The following is a 20,141-nucleotide window of genomic DNA, read 5'->3' as shown; positions in this document are numbered from 1 at the left end:
CAGGTTCATCGATTCCCAAGATACTTCTGGCCAAGATGGGATGCATCTCCTTATTGGATAGCTGTAGCAGTTGGGGCGGGGGGGGGGGGGGGAAGGGGAGAAAAAAAAGACTAAAGAAAGAATAAGGGTATTAGATGCAATGTGGGTACTCCAGAAAGGTACTTATGATAAGCAAGGAAGCTACACTCTGTCCAATACTTAAGAGGACAACTTGGACGGGGCAGAAAAGTTTTAACAAAAACCACAACTTTCTGCATTTATAGGCATGCACATGCTATTGCTGTAGCATGTGACTAAATTAAGCAAGCCAGCCAGCATCTGCCATCAGTGGCAGGCAGTGAAGGGCAATGCCACTGGCATACAAACAGTATTCCTCCAGAAATAACAAAATAATAGCTTGCCTTTACCTAGTCAGGATATCTTTCGTGAACAGCAATAAAAATTGCTCCTGAATTCTGACTGCCATAGGCAAAGATAGGAGTTAGCTCCTAATACACCTATTAACCCCATCCCCATCAAAGAAGTAGTTTTATTATTTTTTACTCACAGGCCCCTTGGTAACGGAGATGGAGCTGCTCCAGTGGGAAATCTGGATTCTTGTGTGTTACTGAAGCTATGATCTAGAGATGCAAACAACATATTTAGTATGCAATATTAGCTGTATCTGAACAGTGGATTTTCCTCACCACTATTTCAGCGTTAAAGTAAAAAATATCCATTGGTTTAATTTTTGTCTTAACATGTTTTCACTCTGATTATACCAGAAAACAGTTCAATAACATTTCTTGCCTATTGCTGACTGTTACAGATAAAATTTACACTGACAATCTCCACTACATGCTATAGTAAGGTAAACAGTGACATACTAACAATGAATCCCTCTCATATTGCCATGTTTTCAGTACAGAATACTTACTTTCGCCATTATTGTTTGCTTCATGGTCCTGTAATGGAAAAATACATTAGATTTGATAAGAAGCAATTAAAAAAGGAATTATTATTAAATGGGAAGTACATAAATAAATAGTCCAGTCTTGGTAATCTGTAGTAATGTTTAAAGAAATATTTGTACAGAATGCATATAATATCCAGAATACTTTTCATCAGCTTTTATGACAGCATTTGAAAAATTTTAGCAAGCATTGATCTAATTTCGAACATTCCAATAGCCTTGAAATTGCTTGTAGTATTGAGAAAACTGGCCCTGAATTTTACAGTGAGACCTTTTGGTTCATGTTTCATTTCTGAGCTGGAAAGCAGAAATTCTGCAGCAGATTTGAATGTAATAATGAACACATCTTCCACCGAATGGAGGATACCGAGTAGACTATCTTCACCATGCTAGAATTGAAGCAATCCAACTCATTTCCTGGCTTCTTTTGGAGATGCTTTTGTTTGGCTCCCACTTCTTGCCTTTTAGGGAATCGGACTCCCATATAATAAGTACCTTTCAAAGAGGCACCAGTTATTAATTTGCCCGTCTTCACCCACCAGGTTAATGGCTTTTCACTAACGTTGGTCACAGATACATCCATTCTCTGGTTGGAGAGGTGTAATCCATCATCCAACAGTTAAGGGAATGAGATGTGGAGAAATTTTTCTCCCAGTGAGCCCAGGCCTTTGAGAGGAACAAGGGTTACAGTTCTGTTAACATGATCACTGCTGGTTAGTGTTGAGAATGGATTGAATGAAGGAGCACTTAACAGATGTTTCAGTTACTGTTTTGCTTTGTCAATGTGCATAGTCAGGGGTGAAAAGGCATGGCACAGCACTAGACAGACATGATTCTCATTACCATGTTTTTCTTTAGAACTGTAAGGGATGGCCACTTACACAACAAGCAGAGAGAAAAATTTGGACTACGCTGGGTGACTCTTTCCTAGGCTGACTTTTGTGCCAAACTGGGTAACTCCTGGGTACCCAGGAGCTGAATACACCCATAGTACAGATGAGTGTTTGGGAGCTCCGTCCTTGGTGCTGTAACTGACTCAGTGTGTGGCCTCAGCAAAACAATAGTCTCTCTTGATTCTCTGCAAAGCTAGGATGATACCCATCTCAGAGGTAAGCTCTGAGAATCAATTAATGGAGAGGTTTCAGCTGCAATATGGCACTCAAGTCTGTTCTAAAGCAGGAGTATTCTTGATAGTGCTGATCAGAGAGCGGAATTTCTGTCCAACATTCTCCCGTCAGAAGGATTTTTTTCCTAATCTTACATTGGTAGGAAAAGCTGAGAAATCAAACCATTTCATAAAAGAGAAATCCTGAACTTGGCACCACTCAGGAATTGTTCAGCATCTTGCAGGATACAGATCTAAATTGGAAGAATCTTGTGATAAGGTGGAAGGGCAACTAAAACACTGCTGCTGTTGTATGTAGAGGTGTGCACCACCCCCCCCCCCCCCCCCCCCGGTGTATATAGAAATTAAGGATCGAAAGTAAGACCATAAGATGTTCTTATACCACCTGCATTATGTTACCATAACATCTAATGCTATGGTATGACCCCAAATCCCTAATTTTAAGTGTTGAATTTCTCTATGTAGTTATTGGTAGACTCGTTATTTCTTAAGGACAATTCAGAGCATTGGGCTGGGACAGAGTTTGATGCACACAGCTTTTGGCACAGATGTTGATGCAGTTACTGTCATCCTCTTTCTTGGTAGTTTGCTCCTCATATGTACCCCTTCTTGTGCTGGCACAACTGTTAGTAGAGCTATGGTGCAGAACAATTTATGGAACTAATCTAGCTGAAAAAGAACCTTTTATGCATTTGCTTTTGCCCATTTGCTGCAGTTAGACAAGTTTCCAAGTAGTTTGCTTCAGAAAACCTTTGTTCCAGCACAGTGGAAGGGACAGACTGGGGACAAAGGTAGAGGAAGAGGAGGAATGACTTAAACACAGCCTTAGGAACCCAAAGCTTGTAATTACTCCTCCTTAGACTGCATTTTCTAGTGATACTGGTTACTCAGACTAGCCAGTGTGACATTTTAGAAGTATTCAATTTTCAGAAAGTATTAATCATTCATCATCTAAGAGGAATGAGGCTCAAGGAAGATGCTTCAGATTGGGCAAAATCGCCCATTGCTACTGAAAGTAAGGTTCCTGGAGTTCAACTGGTATTTTTTAGTATAAGAAATTATTTTTGTGGACTGAGACATATATCCCTTAAAACATTTGAAGTTTTTCTTGGATCAATACAGATGTCCAATGTACCTCTTTTGTCCAAAAGATTAATAGCCACAATTACAATATTAGATCAATCTAACATTCAGAGTCATCTGCTTCTGTTATTTAATCCAGATAATACAAAGCATCTATCTATTTATATATATAAAACACAGAACAGCCTAAGTTTAACACATTCTTTTATAGTGGCACATTAATTACTTACTGCTTTCGGATGAAGACGATTTCTGGGAAGAGGCAAAATATTTCTGGAAAACATACACAATAAGTTAAGATGAGTAGGATTTACTTATTTAATTGCTTGGCTCAGATATGCATTTCAAGATCTAGAGAGGAGGAGTTCTGCAGTAAATGGATTTAATTGAAGCTATGCACTGCTGCAGTGGTTGTGGTGATGCTGTGCCCTTAGTGTGGAACTACTCTAGAAGAGCTTCTGTTCTGGACCTCAGGTCCCCTGCAACTGTGCCCAAAGACCTCACTGAACACCGTAACACACAGTGTTGTGGATGCCACCTGCTCTTCCTGGGGCATATGGCCTATTTTGTAGTGTGATGTCCTAGATACGAGACAGTGGTTACAAAGCAGCTTCCTACACTTCTGGGGACACAGGAGTGAAATAGGCTGCATACTCAAGTCTCCTTTGCCTCTTTACCTCCAGAGACTTGGAATATAAATCCTGGATTTACTGGGTCCAGTTTCTCTACAAGCAATCCTGTGACCCATCCCCTGCAAAAACATTTCATTTGCAAGGTGCAGAGGTGGGTAATAGGACTTTAAACTGGCTTGCAGAGATGTTTTACCCCTGTACTGGATCCCTAAAGGGGTTATTCCGGATAATAGTACCCATTTGACAAACTGGCTTGAATACTTAAGTTCACAAGGAAATAAGAACTTTAAATTCTCACCTTGTCCAACATCCCTAGCTATTTTTGTGTCCTGACAACTGCTCATTGTCTGAAGGCTACACAATACAGATGAAAAAATTTTGTGTCTGCTAATATTTCCTATTGATATAAGCTGCTGTTGACTCACCTGGAAGTATCCAGCTTAGGTGACTCTCTGGTCATGCTGTGCACGTGGGAGTGCTCGGTATTCTGAGCAGGCGTAGACGGAAGTGGCTTAGTGAACCTAGTTATGAAACATGGATTAAAAAGGAAAATTATACATAACAGTAGTGAATAGAAAGGCAACCTCTCTTTCTCATCCCCTACCCCCTCAAAATTCTAAAAAGTACCCTTAAGAGGTATTTCCTTTTAATACGTGGTATGTTTGGGTTATTGAAATTAACATAGAAATGGACGACAAGCTTTGTGTAGATAATCTAAAGAGAGAGAATTACTATATCTATATCTTCTAGAGAGAGAATTATCAAACATATAGTATCAAGATGAGAAAAATATATTTTCTGACAAGTTTTAAATAATGCACAAACATTCATAGCAATGGGTTACCTGGTTACTGGTGGTGGTGATGGTTTTTCCTATAAGAGAAAATGCACTGAATTATTTGGTCACTTTTTGATTTCATAAAATACATTTGCATGATCCTAATTATGTTATCATAGCAATATCTTATCTTCGCGTTATTTCTAGTTATTTATAGTAGTCATTTCTAGTAGAACTCTGCCTGGTAATCTGCACTAGGATGGGAGAGGCAAGAAGTCACCACCACTAAATCTGTGAAGCCCTGAGCACACTGGTTTGGCCATATGTCAAGTCAGTACCAGCAAGTGGAAAGAAAATTACTGTGTCAGAACTGTCATTGCTCCTTTGCTGCAGTTCTGCTTCTGGAAAGCATTCCCTTAGGCTGCTGCTTCCCAGACCAGATCACTATCGCACAGGACTGGAAAACTTCAGTCCCTTCCCATTTACTCTATTCTGCAGACCTTTTGAATTGGTTTGGCAGCTTTTCTGTGAAGAAAGCATCAGAAAGTTTTAAGTGCAGACAGAAATTTGTTCCCATTTTTCCCCTTTGAAGGACTGATCATCTTTTTTTACAATCACATTTGTGCCCTGCCTGAGGGCAGTGCGAGTCATAAGCTACAGAAAGGCTTTACCTCTTCTTCAGGAACCTCGTAGACTTCTATAGGACAGGGAGGAAAAAAATATGTTCTTTGGTTAGCAAAAATATACTGTCAGTTACCAGAAAAACTGATCAGAATTTGTATCAGTTGTACTTCGGCCTCTAGAGAAATAACTTGGGAGAATCTGCTCAGAGCTTGATTCTGCCTCCAAAACCCTGGGGTGGCTACACCCCTGGTCTTCTAGTGGGAACTTCAGGAAAAGTCCTAGGAAGTCTGATAAACAGTCACTGTATTAATGAACCTTGCCCCCACCCCACAACCTTCCTCCTCTGCCCCCGCGTCCCCCCAAAGAAAGATGAATGCTTTTCTCGTGCAAACCTAGGGCAGTTTGGAAAAGATGTGTTATCACACCTGTGGTAGCATTTAGCCTTTCCTTGACTCTCAGGGAGAAGAGATCATGTGAATCATAAATACAAGCTGGCTCATTTGCATGGCCAGCATGCATCCCTGACCTCTGTCCCACAGGTGTATTTTAATGCACAGATATTAAAAGCCAAAACCACCAGCATCCTTATGTATGTCCAGTTTCTTCAATGAAAATTGAATCATATATTTCAACAAATTTCATGACAGGCTTCATGGCTTTTATTGCACTGAAAAGGGTCCAAGTTCCCACCAGGGGGAGATGTTTTATTTTTTTAGTAACACCTGTCAGGAGCTGGTTGTTGCTCGACACTGATTTATAGAAAGGCTAAGATAGAAAAAGGCATTTTAAGATGTCTGTAAAGTAACTCACAAAATCTTAAGTCATTCAGAAAAAAAACTTTTGTCGTTTACAACTCGAAAGCTAAACACATTGCTAATGAATATGCAAAGACCTTTAAAGAACTGTGTGATCAGCCTGCAAAGTTACATTCCAAGCAATTAATGAGATGATGAGGATGCAAAACAACTCAGAGTTAGCACAGCTAAGGAAGATTAAGCAAGTATATCTGCACTTACAAAAGCAAATAGGATTCCTGTTGTTTGCTTCTGCTTTTGTTTCTTTTTCCAAATAAATTGCTCTTTATAGAACTTAAATGTAAACACTGTTATCACACAACATGCAAAACATCAGCCTATACAGAATTTCTTTAAGGTTGAATCTTGATGTGGTTTTAAACTATTGAGTCTTGATTCCTATAGTGAAATGGGATTACTAACGTACTGAGTCCTGTAACTGTTCTTGCTGTATCAATCCATTTGTGTTCCTCCACTACAGCAAAAGACTAAAAATAAATTAGTTTGGGGCAAATGGCTTGTTCTAGTTTTATTCATGTTCAATACAGACTTACTATTCAAGCTAGGCAAACCAACTGCCACAACATAGAAAAACCTAAAGGGGAACATATTTTTGTTTTACTGAAGTATGTCATATGGTTTGTGTTGTGAATACATCAAGTGTAACTTAATATTCCTCAGTCTTAGATTATTTTAACAGTGATACAAACTTCACATACCTTGCATATCAGAAGTAAGAGAAGGCTTTGGAGAATTAGTGGGGGCTGACTTTGTTGTCTTCATAAATCTGTTCACAGAAGCTAAAAACATATTTTATTCATATACATATATACATGTTCATGTGTGTGTATATACATACATATATTTATATATATACATATATGTATTAAAAACTAACAAAGTAGCATTTTTACAAGAAGAACAAATACTAAGGTGGTCCAAGTGATAGCCTTTTTGTGTAACCTTGAACAAACCAAGTGAGGCAGAAAGCAACTCCAATTTTAAAAGGGAAACATTATTCAGTGTTCATGCCTTGCTGAATAGGTTTGATACTGTCAGTAATGTCAGAGAGCAGACCTACATACCCTTCTCTGTTTACTTTTTACCTTTGGACTGTAGTAGTTTCACTCTCCAGCTAAATATACTTCAAATAGTGAGGTAAAAAAAAAAAAAAAGAATCAAGGTCTGTCTTTATCTACTAAAAATCTAAAAAGGCTTGTTCTTCTCTTGAGGCACTTCAGCAAACGAAGGATTTTAATGCTGTGGCTCCCTTGGATGAGGAGGGAGATGACATACCACGAAAAGCTTCCTGGCTGTACAAGGGCTAGATTTGAAACAGCTGAGCGAGCGAGGCCGGAATTAAACATGGCTTCCAATAAAGTTAAAAATAATTTTCCTTGGCCTTGTCATGGGCCAAAGGAGCCAACTGCCTTTTTTCAGGCTGAGTTCTCTTTAATACCTGCACCTGCACTCTTTGAACCCTAGAAATAGACATTTGATCCATTTTTTCCACTGTTGTTTCTAACAAGGCAATAATTATTAGCTTAAATGACTAAAACTCACGTCTTGTAGGTAGTGACATGCTGCTTTCTGTGGGTTCAATATAGTTATCGTCGTCATTGTCCACTGGCACAATGTAATTATCCTATGAGAAACACAGGACAAAAATCTACCAGTTAAACCTCCATCATATCAACAAACTGCTGGGATTGAAGCCCTGGCAGCAGTTTACAATAGTTGCCATTTCACAGTGACTGCTATTTCAGACTTTTATCATCCTATGTGGATGGGATTCCCCAAGACTGAAAACCCTTTACCAAATTACTCCAGTTCTAGACTGGTGCATAAAAGCCATCCCTTGCCTTTGGTCCTGGGGTAGCCTTTGAGATTGCTCTTTCCCCTGCAGCTTGTTATGCATGAGCAGAAACTATTCTGTGGTCTAAAGAGCCTCCTTGATACTTGAAGTAGGCAGATATCCCCTAGGAATCGGCATGGTACTTGCAGGTCACTGCTTGTGATGTACAAAATGATTGGTACCATAGAGACTAAGAAAGGGACCAGGCCACAGCATTGCTGTGTAGTCTATCTTACGATTGGCACAGGGTCATCAGTCATTTAAACTGTCAAAACAAGTATATCTATAAACATTACCTCATCATCACTACACTCCTTAGGCTTCGGTGGTACTTTTGGTTTTGCAGCAGGTGGCGGCAGTGGCAGGGATGGCACGGATGGTTTCTTTGGTCTGGACATGGCTGGACTGGCCGTACTTGGGAGAGGTTTGTTGATGGGAGGAAGCTGCTGGTGACTGGTGCGGTTGTCTTTCAATGTGGAAGAAAACAACAGTTTTAGTAAAAATTACACATTAGCCTCTGGACCATCTTCTACCACCTGCGCAAACAAGTCTTTACTGTGGCTGCAGCTCAGGTCAAAAGGCAGACCTGAGTGTATGCTGGTCCTGATGTTGAGACCTGTGTGCAAACTGGTCCTATTTGATCATCTAGGGTAGCAACATAGTCCTCTGTATCAGGCTGCAGAGGGTGCTTAGACACTGACTGTTGTATGAACAACTGTTTAACTCCTTGGGGAAAAGGTGGTGGCTGGGTGGTATAGTCCATTAGTTAGTATGTCCTGTGCTAGTATGAACTTTGGTGTTAGGAAGCGAGAAAAAACATATCTGACACGTGAAAAAAAGACAACTGTTACACAGCACAAAGGGTGGGTCTGAAACAGAAATTATGCCAGGTCCTTTGGGGTGTCATTTTTAAAACTCCTCCCCTTTTCAAAGAACACGTAGGTGAAGTGCTGATGAACATCTATGAGTACATATGTGGCATTTTAGCACTTTGATGATTATTCTATAACCAGTAACAGTCTTGTATCATACAAAACTGAAAACAGGCATTGTGCCAATGTTTCTTTTCCCCATGGCTCAAATCTTCATCTAACTGAAGCTAACTTCCATTTACTTCAGTGCGATCTGCCCATGGTTGAAAAGAATCAAAACAGGAAGAAAAAATGCTTTTATGCTGGACTGATGTAAATAAAATCTTGATCCTGTCCTGTTTTTCAGGATATTTATCCTCCAATCTTGAAGGACAATATGGAGTGAATATTTGGGCTGCTTTGTCCTCTGTTTTACTGCTTTTGGAATAATGATTTGAGATACAGAAAAGATTAAGAAGGAACCTGTCTAGTCTTATGTGCTTAATCTTCAGTACGAATTCCTGCATTAAAATACGTGGATGAATCTGGGGCCAAGTTAGTGGATTCTCCCATACCTTTGCTTGAATTTTGTAGTTAGTACATGTCTATCAAAGCCTCTATGACACATTATATTTAAATTCTAAACATCAGTACCAACAATACTAACCTGTTTGATGCTGTAATAACAAATCATACCCCTGAAAGCTGAAGACCTGATTGTCAGAATTAAAAGCAAACTCTTGAGGAAAGGACAGGTTAGTCCATTTGAGGCCACTTCTCTTCTGGTACTGATAAATAAGCAATTATCAAGCTGACATAGTCAACTATTCCATAACTACCTGCGTATTCACCCCTAGAAATAGGGAATGCGGAGGGAATCTTCTTCTTCTCCTGCTCACTTGGAGGCGGCTCATAGCTGTCATCAGGATTCTCTTCACTTGGGACCACATACATCTCAGAGTCAGAGTGGTCATCTGGATTTTCATAATCACTGTCCTAGAAATACAGAACTTGCCATTTCTAATCTCATAACATACTTATGGCTTCATAGCAGTGTATGACACACATATCCTTGCAGGAGTACAATTAACTAAATTACAAGAGCGTATCCTTAAAAGGACATGTTACACTCCACTTCTACTGCTCCCTCTCTAAACAAATTGGCAGTCCTGCCTGCCTCCCCTTCTGCTCCTCCCCGGAGCTCCCTGCTCCCTGTCTCCTTGCTATCTCCAAGGAGTCCTTTCTCACCAACAGCTCAGTCTTCAAATTATGGACCAACAGCTTGTTTCCCTTCACAGGACAGTTCCTTCCTAGTTCCAGCTGTGACTCTTGTGTGTCCTGTCACTTCCTCTCCTCTTAAAAGGGTACTCAGGATCTAACTCCAGAAGGAAACTAGTCACTTCAGGCTGATAGTTGTACCATTACTTTACATGGCTGATGACCATGACTTGCTTCATTCTAGTATTCTCTAAAATCTTACCGGAAGTGTTTCATTTTTAAGAAGTGGTTTCCCCTCCTCACCCCTCCCACCCTCCCTCCCCTAAATAGAAGATCTTACTGGTTTCTGAAATTATTGTTCAGTTTGAGAAGTCCCTCAAATTGATGCGATGCGCTTACTTATCCAAAAAGCTTAGCATGCATGGCTACCACTGACAGTGCTTCTGAGTGTACTTCTAAGTTGAATAGAGAAAAAATTGAGGTAGCTAACAATCAGTGGCTACTTGTAAATAATGCTGATGTAAAAAATAAGACAACATTTCAGTAGTATTAAGTTCAACCACAAGTAGATGATTCAAAAATAAACTTCTATTATTATTATTATTGCTTGTGCTCACTTGTTGCTACAGTAACTTCCTACTACCCCAAAATATGTACTTACAAAATCATCTGACCATTGTTCCTCTTCATTGCCTGCATGTTCTAAACCAAACATTAGAGTTATTTAAGGATATGGAATAGCGAACATAAACGTTTATCTTAGATTGTTTTTTCAATCCATACTTATCATATTCAGTTAAAAAAAAAAAGTGGTCAAAATTTCCTAAACAGTTCAGAGCAACACATCTGGTTTGGACTGAATAGTAAATTAAATGCCTGCTTGTTTTTTAAATTGTTTCGGAGCTGTTGGAAAAGCATTAGAAAATGGCAAGCTGCAAATGGTCTGAACAGCAGAGCATGCCCTTTATCCAGAGTGTCCTGCTAACACATCTCATTTTTAAGTAGGACTAACAATTTCTACATAACAGAACTATCGCTGACCTCTGGGCCTTGCACTTTGTCGTTTCTTGGTTAAAGCTCCAGGACAGCACACAAATTACAAGAGTTTACGTTAAACATGGAAAAATTATCTGATAAATTGCAAACTCCGTCCTCTTTGCTTCAGTTTTCATGTTGTTGTTTCCTTAACAAGATAGCTGTTAACTTGTAAAATTGGCATGACCTAGTTTGTGGGCAGTGGTGTATAAGTAAGTATAGTTCTACCTCTAAGATAATTCATGACATCATCCTTGCATTAATAGTATTAAGATTCTGAATCTGTGATGATCCGTTTGTTCAATTTTTTCCCTATTTACTTTCACATCACAATTTCTGGCAGAGAGGGACTGGATGTGAATTCTCCATTTTTAGAGCAGCCTACATGCAGAACCCTGGTAAATACTGAATTTGAAGGAGTAGCTACTTGCTACTCTTTCTTCATACTAGGACAACTTGCCATGTTTTGCTTGCCTCTCATTTCAGATGTGTGAACTACCTTCAGAGTTGTTGATAACGGTATCCTGTTCTCTCATTAAAAACAAATTATGAGGAAATGTATAGCTGAAATACTGTTAGGTGTATAGGTATCAAACATACAGAGACATGCAGTTTAAATTTACATTAATACAGCCATACCTGAAGCATAATCCCTTTGTGGTAGACTTGGTGGAGGTTTTTTTTTTAGCCTGTAAACAATAATTATTACATTTATGATCTAATAAGTAACATTCACTAGAAGGGAGCATTAGCCAGACACATAAAAAAGCTGATAACAAAAGATACCTGCAGCTGAAGAAATACAGATTACCATCACAGATGCTTAGCAAATAGCTGCAGGAGAAAGCTTTGAAAAGCTAGAAACAGATAAGAAGTTAAAATCTAATCTGAGATGATTTTTTTTTTTTACCTAAGAACATATTTTGAAAGAACAGCTTCCTTGCCCACCCACCCTCCTCTTCATTTCCAATGCAGAAACAAGTAACATAGGGGTCAGAGATAAATGCACATCTAATTGAAGATGACAATCTGTTCAGGCTCACAGAGGCTTTGCTAAGACTATGGCATAAGAAAGTGGTGTAGCACTCTCCAGCCATATTTTTATAACTATCATTTTGCATGCACTTTATTTCCTGATTACTGTTTAAATGTATACCAGGTCTCTCAGGGCCAGATTCTGTTTCCACTTTCTATTATTTTATGATGTTATGCCCCCTTTTTGGTAAATACTGTTATAATGGCATTTGTAATACCCAGTGAATCAAAAGATAATTCGTAGAAATACTGAAAGGACTACACGTATGTATATGTATGTGCATATATATATATTTAGCAAACAGGAGTATACATATATGTGTATACACATATGTATGTGTGTACTTCTTTTCATACATATATGTGTATATATATGTACGCTCCTGCTTACTAAATTGCAGTTGTCCAGAGAAGACACTGAATTACAGTCAGTTGATATATCAATTATCTTATTACCCTGTTAAAAAAAAAAAAAAGAGAGAAGAATTTGGGTTTAAAGTCAAAACTAATGGTGCATATGTGATATCAGAGGCCAGACTGATGCATCTGAAGAGAAAAAAAATCCTTTGCTTTTTGTAGCTATATAAAACATTAACACAATTTACATTAAAATGACTCTTGAAAGTGACTTTTGAACATTGTCTGACAGCTTCCCTGTAGCACTGATGAGACCCCTCCATGGACCTGAACCTTTGTCCACTGAACTGATGGCTTCACTCATTCTTCAATTAGGTCCTAACAAATTCACTTGCAAAAATAAGGAAAATATTTACAAAGAAATTGTCCCCAAAGAATTTAAAATGTTTCTTATGATGTCTGAGCAACAGTGATGTCTAAAAATTTTGCTTTACCACAAGAATTTGACACTTGGTATTTTGGTCCTGAGCATGCTGCTTAGGTGTCATGGTTCAGGTACCAAGGTAACTCAGGGTGGTGGCATGCTGGCACCAACACATCAATTTACAAACTTTTCCCATCTATTTTGAGAAATGCTTTGACTACTTTTGAGTTGAATTCATGGAATTCTGTTCAGATAGTCAAAAAAAAAAAGGCACTTGCATGAATCAATGAATAAATAGTGCAGGCATTGCTAAAGCTCAAAAAACCCCCACCAAAAAAAACAAACCAAAACCAATCTAGCCATGTTATTTTTGAAGTGTTTTCCTGCTTTGTTTGTTACTAACAATACTAATGATGGATAGCTGCCTCCTCCGAGTCTTTAACTTCTTGGAGCATAATATAACTTAGTGTACAAACAGTAAATTAAAAAGCATTCTCAACAGCCCTGCTGTTGTCTTCTGTCCAGGTTAGCACAGGCATGTTAGAAGAAAAACCCAGGGCCACTGCCAGGGCAGATCTTGGGTCTTAGGGAGGATAGACCAAAATCTATTAATATACTTTGCAACATTTCTATCGTAAGTTGTTCAGAGACGGTGGAAACTTGGAAAATAGCGGAACTGAGGCAATAGTAAGAGGCTGGCTGGGTCACAGTGTAAAGTATGTGGCTTAAGCCACATTATACATTTCCAAGCTGCTAGGCAGAAGACTTCAACACTTTGTCCCAGGCCTCATAAATCCTGGCAGTGGCCCCGACAGAAAATGTAAATATGTTACAACAAAAGCATACAAAGCACAGAACAGAGGTCTGTGTCCAAGCAGCCTATCATGCCATTGTGCAGCTCTGAAATAGCATACCGATCCCAAGTATCTTTCCCAGTTTTGCAAATTAAGGCCACTTGTTCATTTTGGAACCTGAGTATCAATAGAAGAAAAGAAATAATGTTTCTGTCACAGAGCTGAAACAGTTCATGGCCATATCTGTATTTGCTAGAATCATTTCAAATATGTTATTTATTCTAAAATTCAAATCCACTTAAAAAAAATAATTCTCACTGTACTGGTATGATTTACTGAGTGCCAAAACTGAAATCCAGACTCTTTTGCAGTCAATTGGAGCTTTGCTTTGCAAGAGCCAGAACTTTACCCAATGTGCAAACCCCAATACAAGCTCAAAAGACATAACCCCTATGCCAAGGAGTAGTTACCTAGTTATTTCAGATTCTGATGTAATTATCCACATAGATGCTTGCAGAGTGACAATTGACTCCGTCCTGTTCCCCTGAAGTTAATGAGAGGACTGAAAGAATCAAATGCCATCCAACTGAGCATACATATTTAAATGGAAGACAGAATGATTTCCTAAAATATCTTTTAAGAGATTTATATAAAATTATAGCAAATGCAATTTCCAAGTAAAATATTCTAGTGCTACTCCACTCTGGACTTAAGTTACAGGTGGTGAAGTATCTCTGTGTTAGCTGTGATAGAACACAAATAATTCAAGTTACCATTTACTTTAATGGAACTAGTATTTTTCTAAAATTTAATAGAAAATAAGTAAATTTCTGGATATTTTGAAATATCCCTGAGAAATTTCAGTTCTAAAGGACTCAAAATCCAAGTACATTTTTGAGGGTATGTTTACAGGTTTTAAAAGCAACATAACACATCTTACTATATACATTTTAGCTTCAACAAATAACCAGGTAGCATTTGAGACATTTCACATAATGTGGTCTAGATGCTGCTCACACAAGGACAGAATGCACTATGCAGAGATTCATAATAACTTCCAGGAGAATAAACTATTTCATTTTAAAAACCAACGTATTCTGAGATTTGCCCTCTATAGCATGCTGAGGTTGATCCAACAAAACATTTAGGCATGTGCTTAACTTTTCTCACATAAGGAATTCTGTAGGGATTGCAAATATTAATCACATGCTTTGAGTTCATCGCAAATTTTTGTGTTTTCCTGCACTAAACAGAGAATTTTTAAATAAACTGCAGCAGAGGTCTGGGTTTTCTGCTCTAGCAACACTTGCTTTTACAGGCTACACCCAGAACAGTAACCACATGTACATAGTAGCAGCCCTTTATGTGTAGCACTTAAGTTCTTCCACCAATGCATTTCCTCACTAGTGTTTCTGCTCACTCCCCCAGCATTTAAGATACGCCTAAAAACTCTTTGTTTTCAAGAGTCCTTCACTTTTTCTGTTGTTAACTCTGTACAAAGTCCACTCCCTTCTTAGGAACCATTTTAACTTAATAGGTTATACAAAAATTATATTAACATCTTAACAGAGTTGAGTATTTATAGTATGTATTACTCCTAAGTGCACTAGATCATCACACTTGTAATTAAAAGATAAATTAATTGAACTTTGCCGAAAAGTTTTTCAGAGTTCCAAACAGGCGCAATCCAGCTGACATATGAACTTTTCCTGAGCTATATTCTCATGACCTAGTGGAATAGTTTGTTACGGCTTTGGAAGTATCTGGCACAAAATAAAATTAACCTGAAACCTTTTTTTTTTTTTTTTTAAAGTGTTATTACTACTCTTTTGCACATTTTCTTTACAATGTGCTGTGGCAGTGAAATGGTATATAGCTGCGATTTATTTATCTTCACTTGATGAAATATTGTTATATTAATAAAAATCCTGACACTCAAAACATTCTATTCAGCTATACATTGAAATTCACGTTTCTTCAGAATACAGTTAAAATTAGGTATTATACTTCTCCCTGGTTTCTTCTTCCAAGTGTGGTACAGCTTGATTTTTAGTACTTTTCTCTCATTGTTTTGTCCATAAAATACCACTTTTCCTTTTGTCAAGGGTTTGATCATGGATGTCTTCTAGTTGCATCTGTGCAGGTTGACACAACTCCATTTTCCTGCCTGAGGTTACTACCTAAGTTATAAATGGTATAGAAAAATGGACCAGACAAATCTGAAGTAAAAACTTACCCAACTAAAAAGCTGGGTAAAGCAGATGAGATAAAGATGCATCTTCTTTCCATTTTTCAGGTCATGTGGCAAATGTGATTTCAAGAAATGGACATATTTGGATTGTGTGCAGTTAGACAAATCACTACCAAGTGCATGATTTCTGATGGCTTTGCAAAGGAAGTTTTGATAGGATGCGATATTGCAACAAGGTGAGTAACCTGAACTTCTAGTTTCTTATTCAACACAGTAGGTCAGCATGTACCAGAACTTTAGGGAGAAATCCTGACTTCGCTGTATAGGCAGTATGACTTTTAGCATTGACTTCAGTGGAGCTAGGATTCCACTGGACAAAGCCTAGAGGCTTAAAGCTTATGATTTACAGATGAGTGCTATGTCTTTACAGTGTGTTTCAAGCATAGGTTTCACTCTGCAGGATGGTTGCCTATGATTTCTCTTTTACTTCCCTGTTCTGTATTACCAAGGATGTGAATGTGACAAAATGCCTCCAGCAATCATTGTTTATACAACTTTGGCTGTACCGATTGCTTCTACACCCGAGTACATAATTCTCTTTGACATCATGATCTGCGCAGCAGCTGGGACTCCAGTATTGTAAACAGTTTTGCATGTGACTAAGGGCAAGCAGGTGAATGCTATCCTGCAGTGGGCAATATTTTTACAGCCAGAAAACTTTAAGTCAGTATGGGGAATAAACAACAGGAACTTTTAAGCAATGAAGAAACAATCTGTAGTTTTCTTTACTGTTAACCACCACTGTTCAAGACTTCCTTCTGCAGACCTTTAAGACACACATGGATGGTAGACATATCCCTCCCCACCCACACCCCGCAGATGAACTAGAATGGAGAGCAAGACACTTGATGCAAGAACTTATCTTACATTTGACATATTACCAGTATTTGTTAAGACACTTCTAAAATCTGGATTGGCTCTTGATTATGCAGAAAAGTATTTCATCAGTATTTGATCATTCTTTCAGTTTCAGTAACAGAGGCTTACAGTATACATGTGTGACAACTTTAGGTTTGGGATAAGCAAGTACACTAGTTGACTTCTCTAAAATTATTTCTACTTATAATAGGTTTGAATTTGAGTCAAAACGATGTTTTTCCAGCATACAGACAAATTCCAAATCTGTGCTATAAAGCCAATTTTTTAATACAATTTTTCCTGCTGCAGTCATGTTTAGATCCTTGACATTTAATAAAATAATGCTGTAACTAAAATGGAGGAAGTGATCAACTGGATAACCACATTTTTTAGAAAAAGCATCTAAATATCAAACAAAAAGCCCCCAAAGGGCACATTCAGAGGAATACAGCCAATTCTAATTCTGCAAAGCTTGGCATCTCTTGTACATATCCTTATCAGTGTTGTCAGCTCATGCTTTTATTGCAAGTCTCATTATGTGCTGGGTTCAAGATTTGAGTTCTTAAGTATGTGCAAATGTGAGATTTTTTTCTTCAATTTTTTTAAAAACATAAGAGTAAGTTTCTGATCTTCATCACTGCAGAAGAGACTACTATAACTCAGATGAACCATAAAAGTATCAGGAAGATTATTATATGTATTTTTTTCTACATCTCAATTTGTATTCTTATAGCTGGGGGAGGTAAAAACGTGAGCCTCATGCTGCAGTCATACATTAAGAGAGTTTTTATGAGCCTGCTCTTTTTTGTGGCTTTTTTTTTTAATCTTGAGAGAATCAAAGAATTGCAGTGTTACAGCAGCAATCTTGTATCTGACATTTAATGATGGCACCTCTGACCTTCCCAGCTTCAGTTACATTTAGTTCTTGTTATTTTTCCCTTTTCTGTCCTTCCCCTCTTACTCTCAAGGAAATATACACAGAGCAATACTGATTAAGAGCAGAATTCATGTCCAGGCAACTATGGGAGACAATTTGTTGCTTCAAATTATAAACTTGAGATGATTCTATTGTTTCTGCCATCTGCTTTCCTCTCTGAGGCATTTGAACTGGACCCACTGCAACATTAACTTAAACTACTACTGTGAAGTAGGAAGCCACCCTTTATTAAAAGGTGGCAAAACCAACAAAAACCAATCTTCCTCACACCGCTCCCCAAAACCCACCAACACCCCTGACAGCTTAGAAGCTCTTCCCTGTGAGCAGGTACCAGGTGAAACGATGAGGTTTTTTTGCAGACAGATCTCTGAACACAGTGGTCTGTTTACATACACGCTGTGTTAAAAACAAACACATAGATTAAATTAAAGATCCAAGTAGTTGAAAGAGGGTCATTTTAGGGAAAAATTTGCCTTTGTGCTTATGTGGAAATAACAAGTACATATACCACATGACTGTGATTTACTGTGAATTGCAGCAGTGCTACAGTGAAAGAGGATGAATAAAGGGAAAAAAGCGATCTCAAGAATTTATCTGATATATCAGGTGTTGCCATCAGAGCCTGCTTAAGGTTTGTGGACAGAAACACAACTGTGATAGAGGCCACAAAGGAGGTCTTGCAGCCTAAGGTTACTCCTCCTGCCTGTGCAACAGGAGATCCAGGTGGTTGCTGCTGCTCCTAGAAGTGTATCCCCCTCCTCTGCCAGGGATAGCGGCTGCCCCACAAACACCAGCCCTGCCTGGGCTGGCAGCAGGAGCAATAAGTGAGCCAGCCAGCTTTCCAGAGCTGTTGCATAGCCAAACCAGGCAAAGCCCTACTGCTTCTCCCACCAGCCTACTGATCACTTCATTAGCTCTTGTTAAAACCATACTTTTTCCTTTTCCTTGAACTGAGCCATCATGGTCACTCTATAAGAGCAATTTTAAACAATGTCTGTATGTGCCTTTTATGTACAAGAGCTGTATTTCTAGAATATAATATGGTCGTCCTGGAAACGCTGCAGATACTGTGTACTAATTAAAAGTACTTAGTACTTTTGTCATCAATGACCCATGTAAAGAAAGACATCTGAATGAGAAAATCGCATCCAAATGGAAGTTCAATGCAAATGAGCTATTGCATTAAGAAAAAGAAAAAGTGTGCTAAATAGCTAATTGGTTTAAATAGATGTTTGACTGGAAACAGTGAATAGTGTATTCATTTGACAAGGATGCAGAATTACTGGAATTTCTTTCTATGTATAAATACACATGAATATTTTATGATACTCATATGCACATGGCATCAATATGCATGCTGTTCAGCACTTCTTAATGGAATAAGGATGTTAGGTAATGCTGGGGTTTGTTTTATGGAACTGAAACACAGGAGGACTTAACATTTTTGTGGGAATTCTAACTATGATGTTTGACCAGTTGGTTCAAGGTAGAGCTCAAATGAAAACTTAATTGCAGCAGGTAGCCTAAACAGTGGCCTGAGGAGAAAGGCACACACCCAAACAACAAGTGATGATGATTCCCAAAGAATATGTAAGAAAAATGCATTTTACCCAAATACTGGTTTTTAGGGCTACAAACATGACCTCCCGTTGGACACCAGTTCTGCAACTACTATGTGATACTCTTAATACTAATGACAATTCTGCATGTTGCAGTCTGGACTGAGGCTCTTTACATATGCTGAAGTACATCCCTCTAGAATAACATGGTCCCATCACTGAAGTACTATACACTATGCTAGCAATCTGAACTTCCCCAAATTGATAAAACTACGATAGGCATTTCAAACTTACTTTTTGAACTTGTTTATTATCCCACTTTCATTTTTCTTGATGTCATGCACCATCTTTTGAAGCTTCCTGTAAGATATTAAACAAAGCCAGCATTAAAATTACCATGTGGTTGAACACCCATTTATATAAATTAAGAAAAATACAGGAAATGCATTTCCTGTAACATTTCACACATCAGAAATGCTTAATATATGTTCAATAAGTAGTTTAGTTGCTAAATGATTTGTGTATGAAGTTTTCCTCCCTTTTTAACAGAGCTCTTTGGCATGATTTGTGTTATCCTTCTCCTTAATACAATTAAGTGCAGTTTAAACAATCAATTTAAGAGTAAGTGCATCAGAAAAGAACACCATTGCCTAAATTAATAGTTTAGAATATCTCAGTGTTAACATTTTGTTCAGAACTGACTTTACAACACTCCACAGCTATAATGGCAATGCCGTCTGCTTTCTGACCTTACAGGAGTAATTTTATCAGCGGCCAGTTTACCTCATTCCCATAGTGTTTGCAGTTATAATACAAGGGGGAAAATGATACATTCCCAGGCCCAGGCCATCTGAGAAGCAATTAGAGTTATCTGTGACTCTTAGCTGTAAAAACTCTTGATCTCAGGACTCTAGTTACATAGACTGGTATCTGGAATCATAGATTGTTTTTATTCGTCAGCTGCACTGACCTCATTAA

General features: G+C 38.3%; 1 protein-coding gene across 6 annotated transcripts in view; it reads right to left on the bottom strand.

Annotated features, from left to right (window-relative positions):
• The window catches only part of BLNK (B cell linker), a 107,648-nt gene that overhangs the window by 12,534 nt on the left and 74,973 nt on the right, over positions 1 to 20,141 (bottom strand). For 4 of the 6 annotated variants that reach the window (XM_030029771.2, XM_030029769.2, XM_041127112.1 and 1 more), the window contains 14 exons: positions 19,458 to 19,523; positions 13,679 to 13,735; positions 11,588 to 11,637; positions 10,575 to 10,615; positions 9,535 to 9,691; positions 8,141 to 8,310; positions 7,553 to 7,634; positions 6,709 to 6,789; positions 5,243 to 5,268; positions 4,638 to 4,666; positions 4,219 to 4,314; positions 3,392 to 3,434; positions 917 to 944; positions 548 to 620 (listed from right to left, as the gene is read on the bottom strand). In XM_030029771.2, the coding sequence (XP_029885631.1) occupies positions 548 to 620; positions 917 to 944; positions 3,392 to 3,434; positions 4,219 to 4,314; positions 4,638 to 4,666; positions 5,243 to 5,268; positions 6,709 to 6,789; positions 7,553 to 7,634; positions 8,141 to 8,310; positions 9,535 to 9,691; positions 10,575 to 10,615; positions 11,588 to 11,637; positions 13,679 to 13,735; positions 19,458 to 19,523 (999 nt within the window). The remainder of the gene's footprint in view (positions 1 to 547; positions 621 to 916; positions 945 to 3,391; positions 3,435 to 4,218; positions 4,315 to 4,637; positions 4,667 to 5,242; positions 5,269 to 6,708; positions 6,790 to 7,552; positions 7,635 to 8,140; positions 8,311 to 9,534; positions 9,692 to 10,574; positions 10,616 to 11,587; positions 11,638 to 13,678; positions 13,736 to 19,457; positions 19,524 to 20,141) is intronic. The other 2 variants (XM_030029770.2, XM_030029773.2) reach the window with 1 other exon arrangement.

Source organism: Aquila chrysaetos, chromosome 11 (assembly GCF_900496995.4).
Source record: "Aquila chrysaetos chrysaetos chromosome 11, bAquChr1.4, whole genome shotgun sequence".
Lineage (NCBI taxonomy): Eukaryota > Metazoa > Chordata > Aves > Accipitriformes > Accipitridae > Aquila > Aquila chrysaetos.
This window is presented reverse-complemented; position numbering and strand designations above follow the sequence as displayed.